The sequence below is a fragment of the Scyliorhinus canicula genome, chromosome 1, assembly GCF_902713615.1.
Source record: "Scyliorhinus canicula chromosome 1, sScyCan1.1, whole genome shotgun sequence".
In the NCBI taxonomy this organism is placed as follows: Eukaryota; Metazoa; Chordata; class Chondrichthyes; order Carcharhiniformes; family Scyliorhinidae; genus Scyliorhinus; species Scyliorhinus canicula.
Window position 1 is genome coordinate 196,156,365 of NC_052146.1, and position 21,087 is coordinate 196,177,451.

Consider the following 21,087-nt stretch of genomic DNA (forward strand, 5'->3'; position numbering starts at 1 on the left):
TCACTGGTAGGTAGGTCTCAGAAGTACTAACATCCCTCAATTACTGGTACCATGAAGTGTTGGATAGTGTAGACTTGTGAAGCTAATATATGCCACCAACACTGAAGAAGGTTCAACACTATTTTATTAACTACTTACAAATTAATAGACATACGAGAACTGTGGGTTTAAAGGATGTTAGTTTAACTAGAGACCTGTGCCTGTCCGAACCAGTTGAATCTCTCAGCACGTGGTGTGAGTCTGTACTATACTTGATGAGCTCTTGTGCTTCTGAGAGGCAGCATCCAGAATGAGCGGGAACAGTGATGCCCTCTGCCTTTATAGTGTGTGTTCTAACTGGTGATTGGCTGCGGTGTTTGTGCATGTTGATTGGTCGCAGTGTATATCTATCAGTATGTGTCTGCACCATGATATCCTGGTGTATATTATGACAGTTAGCTCCCTTTTCTCTCCACAGATACTGTCAGAGTTGCTGAGATTGTCCAGTATTTTCTGTTTTTGTTTCAGGTTCCAGCACCTGCAGTAATTTGCTTTTAATATAATAAGGAAGTTGGGGGCAACCCATTGACCCCAGAATATTTAATATTTAACATGATCTGGGAAGGGAATAAAAACAAAGATCAGGGACGGCTTCATGAAATTTACTGCATTGGAGAGCAGAAATACTGCACCAGTGACATTGGTATAGCTATGGATGAATACAAAAAATGTACTAGACTTGTTGCTTAAAATATCCAGCCAGTGCTGAGCAGCACTCAACCAATCAAACTGAATGTTGAACTACTCAGATTAATAGAAATATGTTTTATAAATATGGAATATAAATGAAAGCAGAACATGTTCACTCTACGTATTGTTATGTTCTGTGTTGTGGCATAGTACAGATGCACACAGAACATCTCGTTCTTTGACTAGTAAGATACTTTATTAACAAATGAATACGTGGAAAGATAACTAATGAACCATGACACAAACGGTGATGAATAAATTAATTCAGTGAATTCTCCTGGAGCTACTTCTAGTGCGACTATCCTCTAATACAACTTATTACCAATTGCTGGATCTCTCGAGTCACATGGTGGATCTCTATCATTGCCTAGTGGTCGGCGGTCGTATCAATAACTATATACATTGATAGATAACTATATATATTACTGTGCACATTCATTTAGGGCAGCACGGTAGCATAGTGGTTAGCACAGTTGCTTCACAGCTCCAGGGTCCCAGGTTCAATTCCTGGCTGGGTCACTGTCTGTGCAGAGTCTGCGCGTTCTCCGAGTGTTTGCGTGTTTTTCCTCCGGGTGCTCAGGTTTCCTCCCACAGTCCAAAGATGTGCGGGTTAGGCGGATTGGCCATGCTAAATTGCCCTTAGTGTCCAAACAAAAAAGTTAAGTGGGGGTTACTGGGTTTCGGGGACCGGGTAGATACGTGGGCTTGAGTAGAGTGCTCTTTGTAAGGGCTGGTGCAGACTCAATGGGCCAAATGGCCTCATTCTGCACTGTAAATTCTGTAAATTCTATGATTCTACTCCACGTAGTTCTCTGGTCAGATCACAAGTCCTATGTCCATTTCAATTCAACAAAAGAAAAGGGGAATCAGTTACTCGCTCAAAACCGCTCATAATTTTGAGCACCTCTAGTAAGTGTTATGGACCAGGGTTTAGAAAACTCCAAAGTATATCTTGGAGTTCACCTGACCCACAACTGTTTACAGATTTTGGTTATGAGGAGCACAAGGGTCTACCTTTCAGGTGTTATTCAACAGAGGCCTTAAGCACTTTTAATCGAAAACAAAGTTTATTCTACGAATTTAGTTAACATTCTTATAAACACACACAGTAAGCATTTTTATCAACTACAAATATAAATACCTCACAAAGCTACAGTACTCTAACCCTTAATAAATTTTCCCCTTAAGCTGTTCCAATCTTAATAACAAGATTCCATAAACCAGACACCCCTTTTCAAAAGTGTTGCTCAGCACACAACACTCAAGACCTGGTATCTTTAAGTCTGTGATATGGATATTACTTGGCCTTTTCAAAATAGCAGGTTTGGATTCCTTCATGAAAACTGTTATCACTTTTAAATTATCAAGTTAACTGGAGACACCTTTTGACATTCAGAGAGAGACAGGACAAATTGCTTGTCTGTCTGAATCCAACTTACAAAATGTGTCAACGAAAGTAAAACTCAGAGCCACAGCCAGCTCCCAGCTCAAAGTGAAAGAAAAACCCAGAGCCACAGCCCAACCCAACCCACACTGAAGCCATTTGATAATACAAAACATTTCTTAAAGGAACACTCTCATGATACAAGTCTCTACTCTTAAGGAGAACAACCCCAGCCTCTCACCTCCCTCCACATAACTTAAGTCCGGAATCTCTGGTACTATCCAGATAGGTAAATGTCCTAACCAAGGTTGAAAATCGCTTGATAAATTAAGCCAATGTTTACATCAGCTCCAGGTCATGTTAACTTCTCCTACTCGTTGTTGGTGAAGGAAGCATTGGATAGGTGCTGCCTACCGATAAGCCTTGACCACTAATTCAGGGGAGCATCACCCCTATTGTAGTAATGTAATATTTGCATATGAAAATATGTGCTACATATATTCACACACAGGGACCTGTCCACTGAAGGAAAAAAAGAACATGAAGCATTGAGCCTTTTTTGAATTAAACCAAAGCCCGGTGGACAGTAGTTCCCTGGTACATGGCAACCCCTTGACCAATCAGAGTCAACTTTCCAACCAATCAGTACCCTTTTCTCATGTAGTATAAATTGTTGCCCCCTTTGAAATTTGGCCGTTTTGCATTTGTCTTGATGAGTGTGCGATGCAAAGCTCATCATTTTTTTCAGAAATACTCCATGTACTATTTCCATTTGCAGTTCCTTCTAATCTCATCATCTTTGAGAGCGACTGTCCATGGTTTTTAAGCTACGAACATACTCTGGTGCAGCAGTTATACACTGAGTGAGAATCACCATTAGACAGCCCAAACACACTTGACATAAAGCTAGTAGAGAGAGAGAGAGGAAATGTCTATTTCATTGGACTGGGCCGAATTTAAACGCAAGTCAGGGTGATGAATGAACTGGGTCTCGCCCGCTATCTGGTTACATTCTGTCAACACAAATTTATCTTCCAGGGGCCTTGTCTGTGAGATATATAATTGTCTTTTCCTTTTCATTACCTTGAGCTAAAAAAAAGAGAGATTGCAACCGAGATAAAGCAGCTCAAGGAACCCAGATTTATAAAAAGCTTCAAGTTCCATTTGCACACTCTCAAATCTACTGATTCTGACACTGTTTTGGAATTGAAGTAGGGAGAATGTTACAGTCCTTTCCCTGTATTCGCTTCATCCCCAGTACATGAAGACTAAGATGTGACATGCCTGAAGCTGCTCCTGGAAGGATCCAACATCAATTTATTCTTTGATTGATTTCTCTTCCTCAGTTAGCTTCAATGAAAATTAATTTGTGTTCTGTTATCCTTTTTATGAGGTTAAGCGAGTGTTCTTCAAACTCTTTTTCTGGGGACCCATTTTTACCAACCGGCTGATCTTCGGGACCCAAAGTGGCCGACCTTCGCAACCCATGCCGGCCGCCCTTCGCGACCCATGCTGGCCGCCCTTCGCGACCCATGCTGGCCGCCCTTCGCGACTCATGCCGGCCGACCTGAGCGACCCACCATTTTCTCTTACCTTGTTTGCTGCTGATAAAAATGGAGGAAATGGCTTTGAGTCCCTTTGGCCCTCGTACACGCTCCTCCAATGGAACCTGTTGGATGAAGGTGAAGCCTTCCTGTGTCGGAAAGTATGGAGTCTCCATCTGTCCAAAGTTCTGCATTTTTTTCCTGTAAAAATTTTATCAAATAAACCCCCCCCCGGAACTTATTAAAAAAATTAAATGAATAAAATAAATGAATAAAACCCCACCGAACTTGTAAAAAAAACAAAATGAATAAAATAAATGAAAAAATAAAAATTAAATTAATAAAATAAATGAATAAAATGAATAGTACCCCCCGAACTTGAAACGAAAAGCTGCAACCGTTAAAAAAAAATAGCGGCAGCACTGCACATGCACGCCCGATCATCGGTGCACATGCGCAATGTGGCCAAATTTTTTTTACATGTTCGCGGCCATTTTAAAGGACGCTTGCAGGCGACGTTATTAAAAGCCGGCTGCTGCGCGGGGATTTGCGCAATCGGGAGCGCCGCGAAGGACGGCTCCACGACCCTCCCAACACCCGCCCACGACCCACCCGCAGGTCGTGCCCCCAACTTCGAAGAACACTGGGTTAAGCCACACTTCAAAGGCGAAGAATATTGTCTCTTGAGGTCTAGGGCTCGAGTGTCATTTTGGGCCAGTTTGGCGGCGGTGTTTACCTACTGGCTTTTTGGGTGAGATCCTTATCACGGTTCCAACACACGTAGGGAGCAATCTAACGGCTTTGTCGCGCCCAACTCAAGACGCAACAAGGCTGGTAAATCTCATGAGAGGCCTCTTGCCTGTGCGGGGTATCGGGCCAGGGGTACCCTGCCCTTGTGAGGTGGGGTGCAGAGGATGAGGACCCCTAATTGGTGTGTTGAGGCTGTCCGGAGGCTGCAGTGGGTAGTCCTGAGATCATGGCACTCCGACCTCTTCCTGCATTGGCGAGTTGAGCTCGTTAGTGCAGGAAATGAGCCCAAGTGCGGCCTCGTGGGGCGTTCCTCGCCGAGTCCCCAAAAAAGCAGAGTCCCATTTGATAGCATGGCCGTTCTCGTTCCTGTGAGCACCAGGAAACACCTGGCTAAACGCACCCAAGAACTGGACTCTCAGTACCCTTTTGGGCCCCTTCTTACTGCCCTTCATCCCCTATCCTTCATGCCCCCATCATTCCCCCTTTCATTGGCATGGCACCCTGGCACTGCCACCCGGGTACCCAGAAAGTGCCCCTGCCAGCCTGGCAGAGCCAACTGGGCACCTTGGCACTGCTAAGTTGCCTGATGCCAGAGGGATAGCTAAGGGGCCGTCCTGCCCTGCCCCCAACCACCCAGGGGTCTCCAAAAGTCTGGGAGCCCAGGTGCCGTTAGGTCTGGTCCACGTTTGTGTGGACCAGTACTAAACCAGTACTAAACGGCGCTTGGTCTGGGCCTCGCTGGGGAGGTTGTTAGTTCCTGGGCCCGGGCCTTGGGAGAATATGGTGCAAGAAAATTTAAATGAGCTGTATGCTCATTTAAATATGCTCATTTGGATCTCTCCGCATCTTGTGAAGTTCGTATGTATCTCGCGAGACTTCTCAAGCGTCGCGATTCTCACGAGATTCATCGGCCTCGTCGCACCACTAGCTCAGCTGAAGCCTCAAATGGCATTTTGCTCTGGGAACTTGTCTTGTTAGGCAACTCTGTCACCCTGAGGGGAAAATAATTTCTCCTCACCTCTGTCTTAAATGGCCGACCCCTTATTTTTAAGTGACCTCGCCTTTTCCCTGCAGCCTGCAATATCCAATTCCCTTTTGAAGGACTCAATTGAATATGTCTCCACGACAGTCTCAGGCAGGCATTCCTATTCCTAACCACTCGCCGCATAAAATCTGTTTTTCTCATTTCAACAGGAATATTTCTTCCAAGCCTACTTTTACTTTCCTGAGACACTGCACATTATATGGGTCATTGTTTGAGCAATTTTAGCCTGTGTTAACTTCCCTTGAAAATATTTTGCAAATTGTTTCACTGTGGCATTCCAGTGAAGTTCGCTTCAGTGAATAATTAGTAAATAATGGGCAGGAGGAGAGGGCAGCACTGAAGCTCAAGGCCTTTCAGCTGATAAAGGCTGTTCAACCGATAAAGGCCACGGCAAACAAATGGACCAACCGTGTCTTCAGTGAGGATCTGATCAGCAAACTCACCGACCATAGTAATACAATGCAGTCTAGATCGATCGTGTGCAAGATTTTTGAAGCCATTAAGTGTTAAATGGAAGCAGATTGAAGGTTACTGTTGCCTTCAATTGTTTTGTTTTTTATTACGCGTGTGACTCTTTGATTAGGTTGTCCAGAAGTACCAGAGTCTGGAAATCGATCTATACTTGCGGTGCTTGATTGTTTAAGCCTGGGTGTGGAGTCAGAGAAAAGTAAACAGACACCACAGATGCTATTAGAAGCTGAACTGTAAGCATAAGTGCAGACATTTTGAGATTGTGGAGATATTTTAAAGCTCCTGGAAATAAACCTGTTGCACATGTAGAAACTAGTGTCATCTCTGCCAAGCTCTGAAATAGATAAAATATACAACAGTGTGCGCAAGGCCCTGGAGCCCAAGGAAGATTGGATTATGTGGTGATTCTTGGGAAATGTTCAATTCGTGGCTGCTTTGAGGAGGATCAGGTGGCACAATGCTGTTGTCCCAGAGATTGCCACATTTACAAAGCTATCACAGCAATCCCAGAGCCTGTACCATACCTCTGCCTGCACCCACTGTGGGCACCAGCTAGGAGATGGGAGGGCACTCTCTTTCATTTCACCTGTACTTCTGGACAACCTAATCAAAGAGTCATTCAATGTGTCTGGTAGGGGTGATTGTGCCTGGATTCTTCTTGAACCAGAAATTCTGTTCAGGTTCTGGGAACCTAAGAGCCCATGTTGTTAATGGTAATATTGGCATGGATAGAGGATTGGCTGATTGGCAGAAAGCAGTGTGGAGATAAAAGGTCTTTTCAGGATGACTGTCGGTGACTAGTGGTGTTCCACAGGGGTCGGTGTTGGGACCACAGCTTTCACAATATACATTAACGATCTGGAAGAAAGAACTGAGGGTACTATTGCTAAGTTTGCAGATGACACAAAGGTATGCAGAGGGATAGGTAGTATTGAGGACGCAGGGAGGCTGCAGAAGGACTTGGACAGGCTCGGAGAGTGGGCAAAGAAGTGGCAGATGGAATACAATGTAGAAAAGTGTGAGGTTATGCACTTTGGTAGGAAGAATGGAGGGATAAACTATTTTCTAAATGGGAAAAGGCTTGGGAAATCAGAAGCACAAAGGGACCTAGGAGTCCTAGTTCAAGGTTCCCTTAAGGTTAACATGCAGGTTCAGTCAACAGTTAGGAAGGCAAATGAAATGTTAGCATTCATGTCGAGAGGGCTAGAATACAAGAGCACGTATATACTTCTGAGACTGTATACGGCTCTGGTCAGACCCCTTTTGGAATATTGTGAGCTGTTTTGAGCCCCGTATCTAAGCAAGGATGTGCTGGCCTTGGAAGGGTCCAGAGGAGGTTCACAACAATGATTCCTGGAATGAAGAGCTTGTCATATGAGGAGCGGTTGAGGACTCTGGGTCTGTACTCGATAGAGTTTAGAAGAATGAGGGGGGATCTTATTGAAATTTACAGGATACTGAGAGGCCTGGATAGAGTGGACGTGGAGAGGATGTTTGCATCAGTCGGAAAAACTAGAACCAGAAGGCACAATGTCAGACTAAAAGGACGATCCTATAAAACAGAGATGAGGAGGAATTTCTTCAGCCGGAGGATGGTGAATCTGTGGAACTCTTTGCCGCAGAAGGCTGTGGTGGCCAAATCACTGAGTGTCTTTAAGACAGAGATAGATAGGTTCTTGATTAGTAAGGAGATCAGGGGTTATGGGGAGAAGGCAGGAGAATGGGGAAGAGAAACATATCAGCCGTGATTGAATGGCAGAACAGCTTCAGTGGGCCAAGTGGCCTAATTCTGCTCCTATGTCTTATGGTCTTATAACATCATAAAGAAGATAGAATTCAGTTTTTTAAAAATATTTTTCCTCTGCCTGTCCCTGAATGGTCAGTGGGCTTGGTTTTCCATAGCCCACCTATCTTCTCCTTTTCCCTCATCCCTGATTACTATTTTCCCTCCGCTGAACATGGCGACTTATGTTAAGGTGTAGGTGCCATAATGCCTCACTCAAGTGATTATTCGCTACATGTCCATCTGCCTTTACTTCCCAACAGAGTCTATTGCCTGCATCGTCTCTTTTCAAAGCAGAAATGATAAAGAATGAACTAATAGAATAGTGGAGCACTTTTAAATTGCTTGAGCAGCTGACATGTACAAAGGAAGATGACAATGGGACTGTTCAGTGTGACAGAAATCTCGGAGAGTGTAGCATATTCTGAACTGAATTTCAAAAGTGTTGATAATACATAAATAAAATGAGACGTCCCAGGAATGGAAGTAGGCGTGAAGGTTTTAGATGTAATGGGGTGATTGCTATTGATCTCTGCTCATCTCTACTGGTGTTTCAAATTTCGGCCTCCGTTGAGGCATCCTGAGGTTTCTCACAGACTAGAACAATGTAAAAATTACAATTTACATGCAGGTTAAATGAAGCATGGCATCCAGCTGTGTACTCTGCAACAATCCTGCGGGGAACATCCAATATTATTAATTCACTCGCAACAGTAGAGGATTTTGCGATTGCAAAGATAGCAGGCCAAGTGTAAACAATGTTCCCTCCAAAATGTCAGGAGAGGAAATTAGGCATTCCAGTTGCATCTTCAAAAAGAGACTTAACATATTTAATGTAAGATCTTTTATTATGTATCTGTAAACATATGTCCATGCTCAATTTGTAAACCAGAACAGACGCATTGTTACCTTTAATAATGATCTATCTTCGACACAGCAAAATCGCGGGAGAGAATGAGTCATGTTTCCTGGTGAGTGTAACACTCTTCAATCTCAAAAGCCTACTTAAAGGCAACTGTACTAAATAAGCAATTGAGAGTTTTTGCAATTTCCTATAACCGTCTGGGGTCATTATTTGGTAGCTTATTAAAGTAAACTGCTTTGTACTCTCCATGTTGCCTTCAAGCTGGAAGCTGTACAAGTGCCGAAGTACATGGCGAACTTAAAGGATCTGCCATTCAACCCATTTTACAAGGTCTGCATTAGTTACAAACAGATGCTTATTGCCTGATGGCCAAATCTGATCGTTCTCTAATCTCTTCTCCAGGCTCTCTGACCTGAGCATGTATGACTTAGTGAAAGATCATCCAATTGCAGGCTATAGGGTGTGTCCTAGTTTCTGAGATGGAACAGGGCAGCACGGTAGCACAACTGGATAGCACTATGGCTTCACAGCGCCAGCGTCCCAGGTTCGATTCCCCGCTGGGTCACTGTCTGTGCGGAGTCTGCACGTTCTCCCCGTGTGTGCGTGGGTTTCCTCTGGGTGCTCCGGTTTCCTCCCACAGTCCAAAGACGTGCAGGTTAGATGGATTGGCCATGCTAAATTGCCCTTAGTGACCAAAAAGGTCAGGAGAGGTTATTGGGTTATGTGGATAGGGTGGAAGTGAGGGCTGAAGTGGGTCGGTGCAGAGTCGATGAGCTGAATGGCCTCCTTCTGCACTGTATGTTCTATGTGACAAGAGGTTTAAGAGGTGACTGGACAGAGGTTTTCAAGATGGTGAGAGGTTTTGATAAGCGTCGAAAGGGAAACATTACGCCCTCTGGTATCTGGGTCAATGACCAGAGGTCATCAATGAAAAATCATTGGCAAAATCTGTAGAGGAGTAATGAGAAGAATATTTTTGCTCAGAGAGCTATTTGGGATCTGTAATGATCTATCAACCTAAAAAGTTGATGGAAGCTGATTCCGGAAATAATTTTTAACCGGGGGGGGGATCTGGAACTTACGTAGGCTGCGGGCAAAAAGCAGTGACGTGAGATTAGGCACCATGGCACTTCCAAAAAACCAGTAAAGGCACAGTGGGCCGAATGGACTCCTGTGCCTTACTTTTTGCTGAAAGTTAATTGGTATTTTTGGAACCCGGCACAAATTTCTCAAAAATCTTCTTGAGGTTTCTTATTCCTTTATTCATCCATGGGATATGAGTGTCACCAGCAAGGCCAACATTTGTTGCCCATCCCACATTGTCCTTGAACTCAGCGGCTTGCTCGGCCATTTCAGAGTGCATTTAAGAGTCCACCATATAGCTGTGGACCTGGAGTAAAATGTAGGCCGAACCAGGTAAGGACGGCAGATTTCCTCCCCGAAAAAGAGATTAGTGAACCAGATGAGTTTTTACAACGATCAATGATAGCTTCATGTTCACCATTGCTGAGACTAACTTTCAATTCCAGTTTAATCCCTTGAGTTTAAATTCCACAAGCTGCTTTGGTGGGACTTGAACCCTGTCCCCGGAGTAGTAGCTTCAGCCCATAAATTGCTAGTCCACTCTTCCTCTTCTTATCAGGCAGCCTCTCGGAGTTGAGGACGACTTGCTTTCCCACTAAAAATGAATTCTCAGGTGAGTCCAGTGCACCACCTACATTCTGTGTCAAACGTGGGGCAGATGGTGGCTGGAGGAGCGGGTGGGTCAGGTGCCCAGGTTGCCACGTGCTGCTACCGCCGTCGACATCTGGCTTCAGCATTCTCTCAGCGATGAAACTGGATGCTTTTCCTCCACTTCAGGCAGCCTTGGGCCAGGGATTCCCAGGTGTTGGTGGGGATGATGCGCTTTTTCAGGAACGATTTGAGGATGTCCTTGAAATGTTTCCTCTGCCCTCCTGGGGCTCACTTGCCGTGTCGAAGCTCTGAGTAGAGCGCTTAGTCTGATGACATTAACACAACGCCATCATCTCCCCTGGTACTGTCCTAATTTCAGTCATTTTGGTAACTGTCCATAGCGTTTTGCCAGTAAGTCCAGCCCGTGGAGGGAGAAAACCTTTTAAATTCTTGATTATAGACCAGAGAATGATTACTTTCTGCTGCAGGAGCCGATTAATTCTGGAAATTGCATACAAAACATTTAGGTGGAGTTGAAGTACTTCTTTCCCTTATAAATTTAAATACCCAATTATTTTTTTCCAATTGAGGGGCACTTTAGCATGACCAATCCACCTAACCTGCACATCTTTGGGTTGTGGGAGTGAAACGGAGAGAATGTGCAAATTCCACAGACAGTAATCTGGGGCCGGGATCGAACCCTCAATGTCAGCAGCAGTGCTAACCATTGCGCCACCGTGCCACCCTGGAATTAAAGTCCTTAAGGTAAATTGTATTTTTTAAAAATAAACTTAAAGTGTTCGAATTTCAGTCCCCTTTATTCATCCTCATTGCAAAAAACTACATATTTTCTCTTTTTTTAATTTAGAGTACGCAATTAATTTTTTCCTAATTAAGGGGCAATTTAGCGTGGTCAATCCACGTATCTGCACATCTTTGGGTTGTGGGGGCAAAACCCACGCAGACACGGGGAGAATGTGCAAACTCCACACGGACAGTGACCCAGAGCCAGAACCTGGGACCTCGGCGCCGTGAGGCAGCAATGCTAACCACTGCGCCACCGTGGTGCCCTCGATGGTAACTACATATTGCAGATTGCCTTAATATGAATGAAACCCACTAATATTAGCGGGAGGATCAGATATCAGTCCGCGGGGTGCTCTTGGCTAATGTTATCGAACATTTCTCTATCTAACACCAAGTCAGGGTGGGTAATTGAAAGTAAAAAGCAAAAAACTGCAGATGCTGGAATCTGAAACAGAATATACCAGAAAAACCCAGCACGTCTGGCAGTATCTGTGGAGAGAGAAACAGAGTTAACGTTTCGAATGAGCTCTGAAGATTAAATTGACTCAACATTGGGCGGGATTTTCCAACTGTTCACACCGGCGGGATCTTCCAGTCCTGCCGATGGTCCACCCCCACCGCAGGTTTCGTAGCGACGAGGGGTGGGTGCGTTCAATGGAAAAATCCCTCTGTTAACAATGGCGGGACCAATAGCTCCCGCCAGCAGTCAATGGCGAGATGCCCTCGCGCTGTGTGAAAAATCTCGCCCGTCAACTCTATATTCTCCCTCCACAGATGTTGCCAGACCTGTTTAGTTTTTCCAGCATTTTCCAATTTAATAATTGGAAGCACTCTATATTCATGGTGTATCCCTATGATTAATTTTAGAAGGAACTCTTTCTCACCATTTTGCTCCTTGAACAACCTTTCTGTTTTGGCAGTGAAATTGTTTTATTGATTTTGAGGTATGAGATCCCTCTACTGGTGACGAAGAAGAGATCTCCTAAGTTTTTCCAGGAAGATAAATAATTGATTTTGTTTTCTTTTACGTCTGGTTCTCTGACCCTTAGATTAACACCCAGAACTTTGTCAGTGAAACCATGGGCAGCATTCTCCCCTACCCGGCGGACAGAGGGTGCCGGAGTAGGGGAGTGGCGCCAACCACTCAGGGGTCGCGCCTCCCCAAAGGTGGGAATTCTCCCCACCTTTGGGGAGGCGCGACCCCTGAGTGGTTGGCGCCACTACCCACCTTTGGGGGCCAGCCCCGCGCCGGAGCGGTTTGCACCAGAAGACTGGCGCAAACACCCGGTGCCGCCAGCAGCGGGGCTGGCCGAAAGGCTTTCGCCGGTCGGCGCATGCGCGATGTGGTGTTCCCTTCCGCCTCCGCCATGGTGGAGGCCGTGGCGGTCGCGGAGGAACATAGTGCACCCAGGGCACTGGCCCGGCCCCTGATCGGGGGGCCCCGATCACGGGCCAGGCCACCGTGGGGGCACCCCCCGGGGTCCGATCGCCCCCCGCCCCCCCAGGACCCCGGGGGCCTGCTCGCGCCGCTGAGCCCACCGTTCCAGAGGTGGTTTAAACCTCGGCGGCGGGAGAGGCCTCCCAGCGGCGGGACCTCGGCCCATCCGGGCCGGAGAATCGCCGCAGGGGCCTCTCCAATCGGCGGGGCGAGATTCCTGCCCCCTCCACTTCCCGGGTGGCGGAGAATCTCTGCAACGGCGGGGGCGGGATTTTAGGCGCCCCCAGCCGATTCTCCGACCCTGCTGGGGGTCGGAGAATTTCACCCCATGTCTTCTGTGACCTCGCACCCAATACCTCGCGGTGCCCGGAAAATTAGAGTATTTTAGGTCACTGGTTCAATTCCGCTCGAAGGAGGTAACTTTTTACAGTGGCATCCGTGCCTCAGTTGGTAGCACTCTCACATCTACATCATCAGGTTCTCGGTTCAAGTTCAGGTCCAGGACTTGAGTACAAAAATGGAAGTTGGCACGGCAGTGCTGTACTCGGGGGAGTGCTGCACTGTGAGAGGTCCTGTCTTTCAGATGAGAGACCTTCTGCCTGTTTGATTGGACATTAAAGGTCCCACGGCTCTATTTGGAAGAAAGGAAAGGATGTCCTGGCCGATACTTATCCCTCAATCAACAACACAAAAAGCAGATTATCTGGTTATCCCATTGCTGTTTGTCGGAGTAAGCTTTGTGCAAATTGATTGCTGCGTGTGCTACAAAACAACCGTGACAACAGTTCAGAAGGATTTTGTTGGTTGTATGACGCTTTGAGATGCCCGGGTGATTGTGAAAGAAACACATAGTGTGTTTCTTTCACAACCACCCCGGCGCCGATCCCGTTACGTTGGCTGCATAGCGAGAGAGGCAAGAAATGGGTTTCACACAAAGCCGCACAGAATGCACCCGATCTGCTACACCAGGCGCGAGCTGGATCACTCCCAGTAACGGCATGATCCAGATCAGCGTATTTAAATGAGTCATTAAACTCATTTACATATGTGCAGCCCGTTCGAGGCCGTAGTCTCCAGGCTCCCGTATTCATCAGCCTTCCTGGCGCGGCCTCACTGGCGAGAATTAGTACTAGTCTCCAGAAATGGAAGCTAGACGTGATGGCCAAGCCGGGGAGCTCGGAGGCCATTGGAGTCCCCGGGTCTGTGCAGACAGGGCAGAGACGTGTCCTGGCATTGCCCCTGGCACCCAGGCCATGACATTTTGGCACTGCCAAGTGGTGGGGCCCGAGGGGGCAATACCCATGAATGGGGGGGGGGGTGGGGGTGAAAGGGAGGGTGTGAAGGGAATTGGAAGGGGGCCCCTTAAAGAGAAAGGGGTTGAAAGGGGACATGAACAGTGGGGGTGGGGGGGGCCTCAGTGACCCCATACAGGGGTATGCTTACTTGGAGAGGGAGGGGGAATGCTGACAAGGATGGGTGGGTTTGGGGCCGGGTCATCCTCGTGCTTGGGTGGTTTTGGGAGGGGGAACGGTCACGGGGACATTTAGTGATATGGGTGCAGGTTGTCCCTCCAGGTCGAGGGTTGGGGCTGTTCCCCATGTCTGCCCATGAATGTGGGGGACCCTCAACCTCACTTTGAGATCTGGGTGCCCTTTAAAAATGGCACCCTGATCTTGGAGGAGCTGGTCTTGCCGGCGTCTTTAGTTCCCCAATACAGAAAAAAATTCTACGTGTGGGATTTTTCAGTGGACTCTCTCCAAACAAAATACTTTGTCTAGGTGAATGCAGATCTGAATTGCGCCCAAACATTCGGCGGGAATTGGCCCTCGAAACCTTTCCAAAATGACACTTTCTGGGGGGTGAATTGCACCTTGGGTCTGTCCCGAATTGCTTCTCAAACCCCTTTGCACTGTCTGCTTTAATGACGTCCTGTTATTTCCCATGTCCCTGAGCATCATGAAAGAATGACCTGACTACTTTAAGGTCATGCACATCTTCAGGAGTGGGAGAAGGGAAATTCCCAAAGCATTTTATTCAGAATAATGGCAGCGAAGATTAAGGAGCAGGACCATTGACCCAGTTTATCATACGGGAAAGGGCTAAGGGTCTTAGGTTTGAGAATAGCTTTCTGAAAATAATATTTGACAAGGGGAGGGGGAGAGGGAATGAGGACTGTGACGTGCTCCACTGAGGATGAAGAGTGAAGCAGCGAGTTCTGGAATAGCTTCCCTATCGATTTTCAGCTGTCTTTGATGCTTTTAGGAAAATGCAGGGGCAGTGTTGAAGCAAGATAAGCCGATCCTCCCACGGGGGAATTCACAGGAGCACAGTTCAACCATTTCCAAGAAATGTTATTCCATTTTGTCTGCTCTCACGAGCGGTTTATAACCTTGAATTTAGTATTCCACATTGATCCAGATGTCTCCTTCAATAGATAGAATTATAGCATTGTATGGCAGAGAAGAGACCTTTCGGCCCATTGTGTGTGTGCCATCTACTTGAAACAGCTAGCCAAATGATCCCATTCTCCTGCAGCCCTGCAGTTAAGTGTCCTTTTGCAATATATATATAGGCCTTCGCGTTTTTATTTGTAATGAGTAAGATTGCTGAAATGTTTCAGTTGGCAACTGAAAAACAATCAACACAAATGACTAAAATCTGAAAATTACAATATATATTTTAAGTTCACGTGTGAATAATTGTGAAATACAAAACTTAAAAAAGGGATATTATATCCCACAAGAGCTGGAAAACTAGAATATTGCCAAATCAGACAAGAATGATGATTTTGAACAGAGAGCTGCCTGAGATCATCATGCCAAGAGTGATCTTCATGTTGCTCAGGGCTGGAAGGAGCAGACAACACACGGGAATCACATCCCGGGTGGGGGGGGGGGGGGGGTCCTGGGGACAACCCCTTACCCACAGCCGGCGACCACACAACCCGCAGACTCTTGGGTGACCCTCCCTTCGCAGCCTGGCAGCGGCAGAGAGGCACATGAGCAATTGGGTCCAATGCGCCAGGCCAGGGTGTCTCACTGCAAGGTGTCAGTTGCACCGCTAACAATGCCGGGGGCGTAGACTGAAGGCGGGGATCGGAAGTGGTGCTAGAGGAGAGGGGGTGCTGGGCGAGTAGAGTGCGGGCGGTGTTGGGTCACCCTCGTGTGTGTATGATGTGGGGAGAGGGTGACCCATTTTTCCCATGGTGGGGGGGGGGGAGAGATGCTTCTCTTTGATATGGTGTTGGGGGTGCTCTCCTTGTTAGCGAGGGAGGTGTCAAAATTTGCATTATAGGAGGGGGGTGGTAACCTGTCTCTGGATGCTGGGATCTGGGCCCCCCTTCAAAATGGCAGCCCTACAGCAGTCAGTGCAGGGAAATTGGGGTGTGCTCATTGCTATGGGCAAAATAACACCTCGGTATTTACATTAACCGCTTGTGTATTTACAGTGATGCATATCACCACACTCCTATTCCTGGTATTACTTTAGTAAATCTTCTTTGAACTGCTTCTAATGCATTCACATCCCTTAAATAAGGAGACCAATACTGTACGCAGTACTCCAGATGTGGTCTGCTGAAGCATAAGCTCCCTACTTTTCTCTTCAGATCCCCTCGCCAATAACGTTACAACAATGATTGCACTTCAAGATATTGACTGTGAAATGCTTTGGGGCACCTTGAGGTCATGAAAGGTGATGTTGAAATGCGAGTGCTTGTTTCCTTTTAACCTGGAGCATTTTTTAAAAGGTTACCGATGGGTTAACAAAAGACGTGGGCCCCATAAATTCTCCAGGGCCATTTCAATCTTTATCGAATCTTGAGGGGATTTCCTGCCGACTGGTGCTGTCCTTCAAAAAATAAAACACTGCAGATCACAGCAGCAAACTGCAGGAGCGGACTCATTGCTGTATTTAGGTAGCAGTGCTGTGATGTAAAACAAGGTGACAGAGGGTAACTTAGGAATGGTGTTCTACACATAACAATATGTGTCAGTCAAGCTTTCACCAGTGTGTCATCTTCCTCTGCCTCCCAATATTAAAATGAATGTTACTGCCATGGTTCCTGGAAGGGGATTGTGCATCAGTACTTTAGAATAGAAGTCAATTTATAATGGATTGTTCACATGGAAAGATCCTTTGTCCTTTCCTTTACCAAAGAACTGGACTCTTCCTGAACTGTGACAGACTTAATTTCTCTTCAGGTTGTCCCCATAATAATAGATGGGGTTGGGGGCTTCCTTGTGGGGTGCACAACAATCAATGTGTGTATTTCCTCCAGGCTCCCAACGAGAAGGGTCTTGCATTCAAAGGCACTCCAACTGACGGATGCACCCAGTATCGGAAAGGGGGCTGAGAGCCACCCCATTGTCCGTTCTGTCAATCTTCAACACCCCCATCCCCTCTTTCCATCATGGCTCCTCCCACACCCCAGCCCCACCCACCAACCCAATCACATTCCCCACTCCAGCTATCACTTACTCATCGCATTGGCAATCCGTACTTCCCCGGCGGTGTTGTCGTTGAGTAGAATTGCTGCCGTCTGATTGTCCATCATCTTTCAGGCTGGGTGGGACGTTTGCACCTCCCCTCCCCCACCCCCTGGTGTTTCATGGCCCCAGAGGAATAACCTCCACTGGCCTATCAAGTATTTTAGTGGAACAAAATAGGTCAGGCCTTCCCAAAGAGGGGCGATGTGCAATTCTCACTGACTGTCTCGCTGGAAGGCGTTGCGTCCCCAAGATTCCCTCTGTGCATGCCTTCAGTTGAGGAAACCAAATTTGACATTCATCAGAAGGTTATGTGGTTGCAAGTGTTGGTCTAAATAGTCATCGCAAGGGTCAGTACCACACACAATCAGCACTCAGGAAATTGGGAGCAGGTTATCACTTTTACTGGAGGTGAAGCTTTTTATCGTCATGGCTGAGTGACATGTGTTGCTTTTGAGCTCTCAGATCCCTGTCTGGTATTGATCATAGAGTTTACAGTGCATAAGGAGACCATTCGGCCCATCGAGTCTGCACCGGCTCTTGGAAAGAGCACCTACCCAAGCCCACACCTCCACCTTATCCCCACATCTCCACCCTATCCCCGTAACCCCAACTAATCTTTTTTGGACACTAAGGGCAATTTAGCATAGCCAATCCACCTTGATATCACACATCAAGCTTTTTTTGTCCTTGTACGTCATTAACAAAAAATATGTTTTGAGTTGACAAGTTTAAAAACCCAGTATAGGTCGGGGCTCACCACAATTATTGAATTCAGCAGCACACATGGAGACTTTTCCTTTTAATCGCTGTGATTTGTTGAAACGAAACGTGGTCTCTGTGGCGATGTTTGATCGCCTTGACACGCCTTGACAACACATGTCAAGAAGTATTTTCTGGGAGGTAGTAAAAGATTTGTGTCTTGTAGTTCAGTCATTGTAGACCAGTGGATTTGGTCTCAAAAAGTCCTCAAAGGGGATGCTGCAAGACCTTGGGCGGGATTTCCCGGTTCTTCCTGCTGGTGGGAATTTCTGGTTCCACCGATGGCGGGTCCCCCTTCAACGGGCCAGGGGGGGCCACGCAAAACACCTCTGACATTGGCAGGACTGGAAGATCCCGGCAACAGCCAATGCCGAGCCGTGTCTGCCGCCAGAAAACAGGCCGTGGAAAATCCCGAACCTCAATGAGACCAGAAAACTAGGTCCCTTTCTATCAGGGAATGGAATGGCATCCTCATCGATCCATTGCTGAAGTAAAACCCTGCTAATGTTTCGACCTGCATCTGTGCTTCTCGGTGAGAACATTCAACCTGTTTATCGGAGGATGTCACTATCAATCAATGAGATTTGTTTTGGTGCAGCTGGAGGCTCCAGGAATCAATCGGATCACAGCGCAAGAGCAGAACCGAAGATCATTCGAACAATTTGAAGCTAGGCTTGGAATCAATCGAGCAGACGCATTTCCTCCTGCCACTTGTTAAAGAACAATGGGTGGCAAATTTTTAAATAAGCTGTTGGGTTTCTTGAAAGGTACTTTATTCAGCGTTTGTCTCCCAAATAAATTGCTAATCTCCAGATTCGGGGAAAGGAACGATCAATCACAGGTCTGTCATGGAACATGCTTGGCTACTGTCTTTGTGAAAGTTTTATTTTCTTCAGGGTTATTGCCCTGTCACAGTCGACTCCACCTCCGGGTGGGTTCCCTGGCGGCACGGCGGGGAGCCATGCAAATTGCCATTGACTTCGACAGGATGGGAAGATTCCGCCAGTTGCCGCTAGCTTACCGCTGCCGCAGCAGGGTAACGTGTACCGGGAGAGGCGGGGTGCACGGAATTCCAACCTGAGTTACAGCAAATCAATGGCCTGCTGCCCTTTTCACTTTGTTTCTTCTCTTCATATGCCACAAAGTCAAAATGTATTGTTGGCTCTTTTTGACCGTGATTTTTGTTGGATGCGTTGACTTTTTTTTTAGTTTGTTGTCTTCTGCAAGGTTTCCAAGCTGATATGGATGGTAAATGGATTGCTTCAGGCCAAAGAGAGCATTAATAAAATAATCCAAGACTGACGTATTCGAAGGTGGGGGGAGGGCATGTTATGTTAAGTGGGTGGTGGCCCAATATGTCTCCCATATTATGGAGAGGCGGGGTAAAGGATCAGGTGAACCGCCTAACCTTAAGCCTATGGAGACCCTCAAATGGCTAATTGACTGACACTCAACAGCTTTATTTGACCTCTACTGTGATTGTTTGATCTAAGGGGAAAGGTGGGAGCCATTATTGCATAGGCAGCTGGCAGGCAGGGAGGAGAAGGTGATACCTCCTTTGGGTGGGTTGCCAGTGCCCATTGGGGTTAGGCACTCCCACCCCCTCTCATCATAGCCCCCCTGCTAGGATCTGCCAGATAGGCCCATCCAAAATTCCCGGACTTACATTAATGGCTAAATGGACACTGGTACCACTTGGTGCAGAACTGATCTGTACAGAACAGGCCATACAGCAGTGGGCCCAACTGTCTTCTGGTGGTGCTGGGGCTACAGAGTTGCCAGCCAATCGGATATTTCCCGAGGGAGGGACTTCCTGTCCATGCAGGGTGACGGTCCCTTTCTAAATCAATGAAGGCTTCTTCCAGCATATTATTGAAAGGTGGCAATGAGATTTCTGGTCGGCCTGGTTCCGATTAAACTTCCAGCCCTGGGGGTGAATAAATATAGGAATATAGAATCACAGAATCTCTACAGTGCAGAAGGAGGTAATTCAGCCCATCGAGTCTGTACCAAAAAAGAGCGGCCTTTCCCTGTAACCCAGTAACCCCACTTAGTCTTTGGACACAGGGACAATTTAGCATGGCCAATCACCTAACCTGCACACCTTTGGACTGTGGGAGGAAACCGGAGCACCCGGGGGAAACCCATACAAACATTGGGAGATAGTGGAAATTCCATACAGCCACCTGAAGTCGGAATCAACCCTGGGCCTCTGGCACCGTGAGGCAGCAATGCTAACCACAATGCCTCACTGCCGGAACATTGATTTGTGTAATGCTGTGTTTAGAAATTATTTATGTCGGTAGCAGGAGGTGTGTTTAGGCTTTCTCCCTTCTGAGAAGGAGTTCCATGCAATCTGATTAGAAGCTGTTCTATTATATTTAGGAGTGAGGTGCTGAGAGATCTTAGCTGCGTTACCCCTTCTCGTGGTGCCTTTGCCTTCACATTGTTGGGGCTTGGGCTTGTTTGAATCGCAAGTAATGTGTCCTCTCTGCTCTGTCTGCTTACAGGTTGTGCCATTAACGTGGTGGTCATTGATCAGAGATTCCACTTACTACACCCTGTCGGTGATGGCTCTTATCCTGGTAAGTATCTTATCAATTTATTCTGCTAACCATCTGTAAAAGGATGTGTGAGGGTGCTGGGAGCCAATCCTTGGGGCTGAATTTTCGGGGGGGGAACGGGGACGAACAGTTAAAAATCAGAATCATCATAGAATTTACAGTGCAGAAGGAGGCCATTCGGCCCATCAAGTCTGCACCAACTCTTGGAAAGAGCACCCTACCCAAGCCCACACCTCCACCCTATCCCCATAACCCAGTAACCCCACCCAACACTAAGGGCAATTTTGGACACTAAGGGCAATTTATCATGGCCAATCCACCTAACCTGCACATCTTTGGACTGTGGGAGGAAACCAGAGCACCCGGAGGAAACCCACGCAGACATGGGGAGAATGTGCAGACTCCACACAGACAGTGACCCAAGCTGTCCTCCCACAGTCCAAAGATGTGCGGGTTGGGTGGATTGGCCATGCTAAATTGCCCGTAGTGTCCTAAAAAGTTAGGTTAAGGTGGGGGGGGTTGTTGGGTTACGGGTATAGGGTGGATACGTGGGTTTGAGTAGGGTGATCATTGCTCGGCACAACATCGAGGGCCGAAGGGCCTGTTCTGTGCTGTACTGTTCTATCTATTCTATCTATCTATCTATTCACATTGAAGGTTTCATTCACCAGACTGCTTTATCAGAATTTTCAAAAAAGACTAATTCACCTGGGAAGTGACAGTTGATTTGAAATAAATTTGAGACTGACCATGCTCAGAATTAACATCCGGATTTTCTCACGAA

General features: G+C 46.8%; 1 protein-coding gene across 2 annotated transcripts in view; it reads left to right on the forward strand.

Annotated features, from left to right (window-relative positions):
- slc24a3 (solute carrier family 24 member 3) overlaps positions 1 to 21,087 on the forward strand; it is a 498,180-nt gene that overhangs the window by 398,783 nt on the left and 78,310 nt on the right. For both annotated transcript variants that reach the window (XM_038805855.1, XM_038805865.1), the window contains one exon: positions 20,250 to 20,324. In XM_038805855.1, the coding sequence (XP_038661783.1) occupies positions 20,250 to 20,324 (75 nt within the window). The remainder of the gene's footprint in view (positions 1 to 20,249; positions 20,325 to 21,087) is intronic.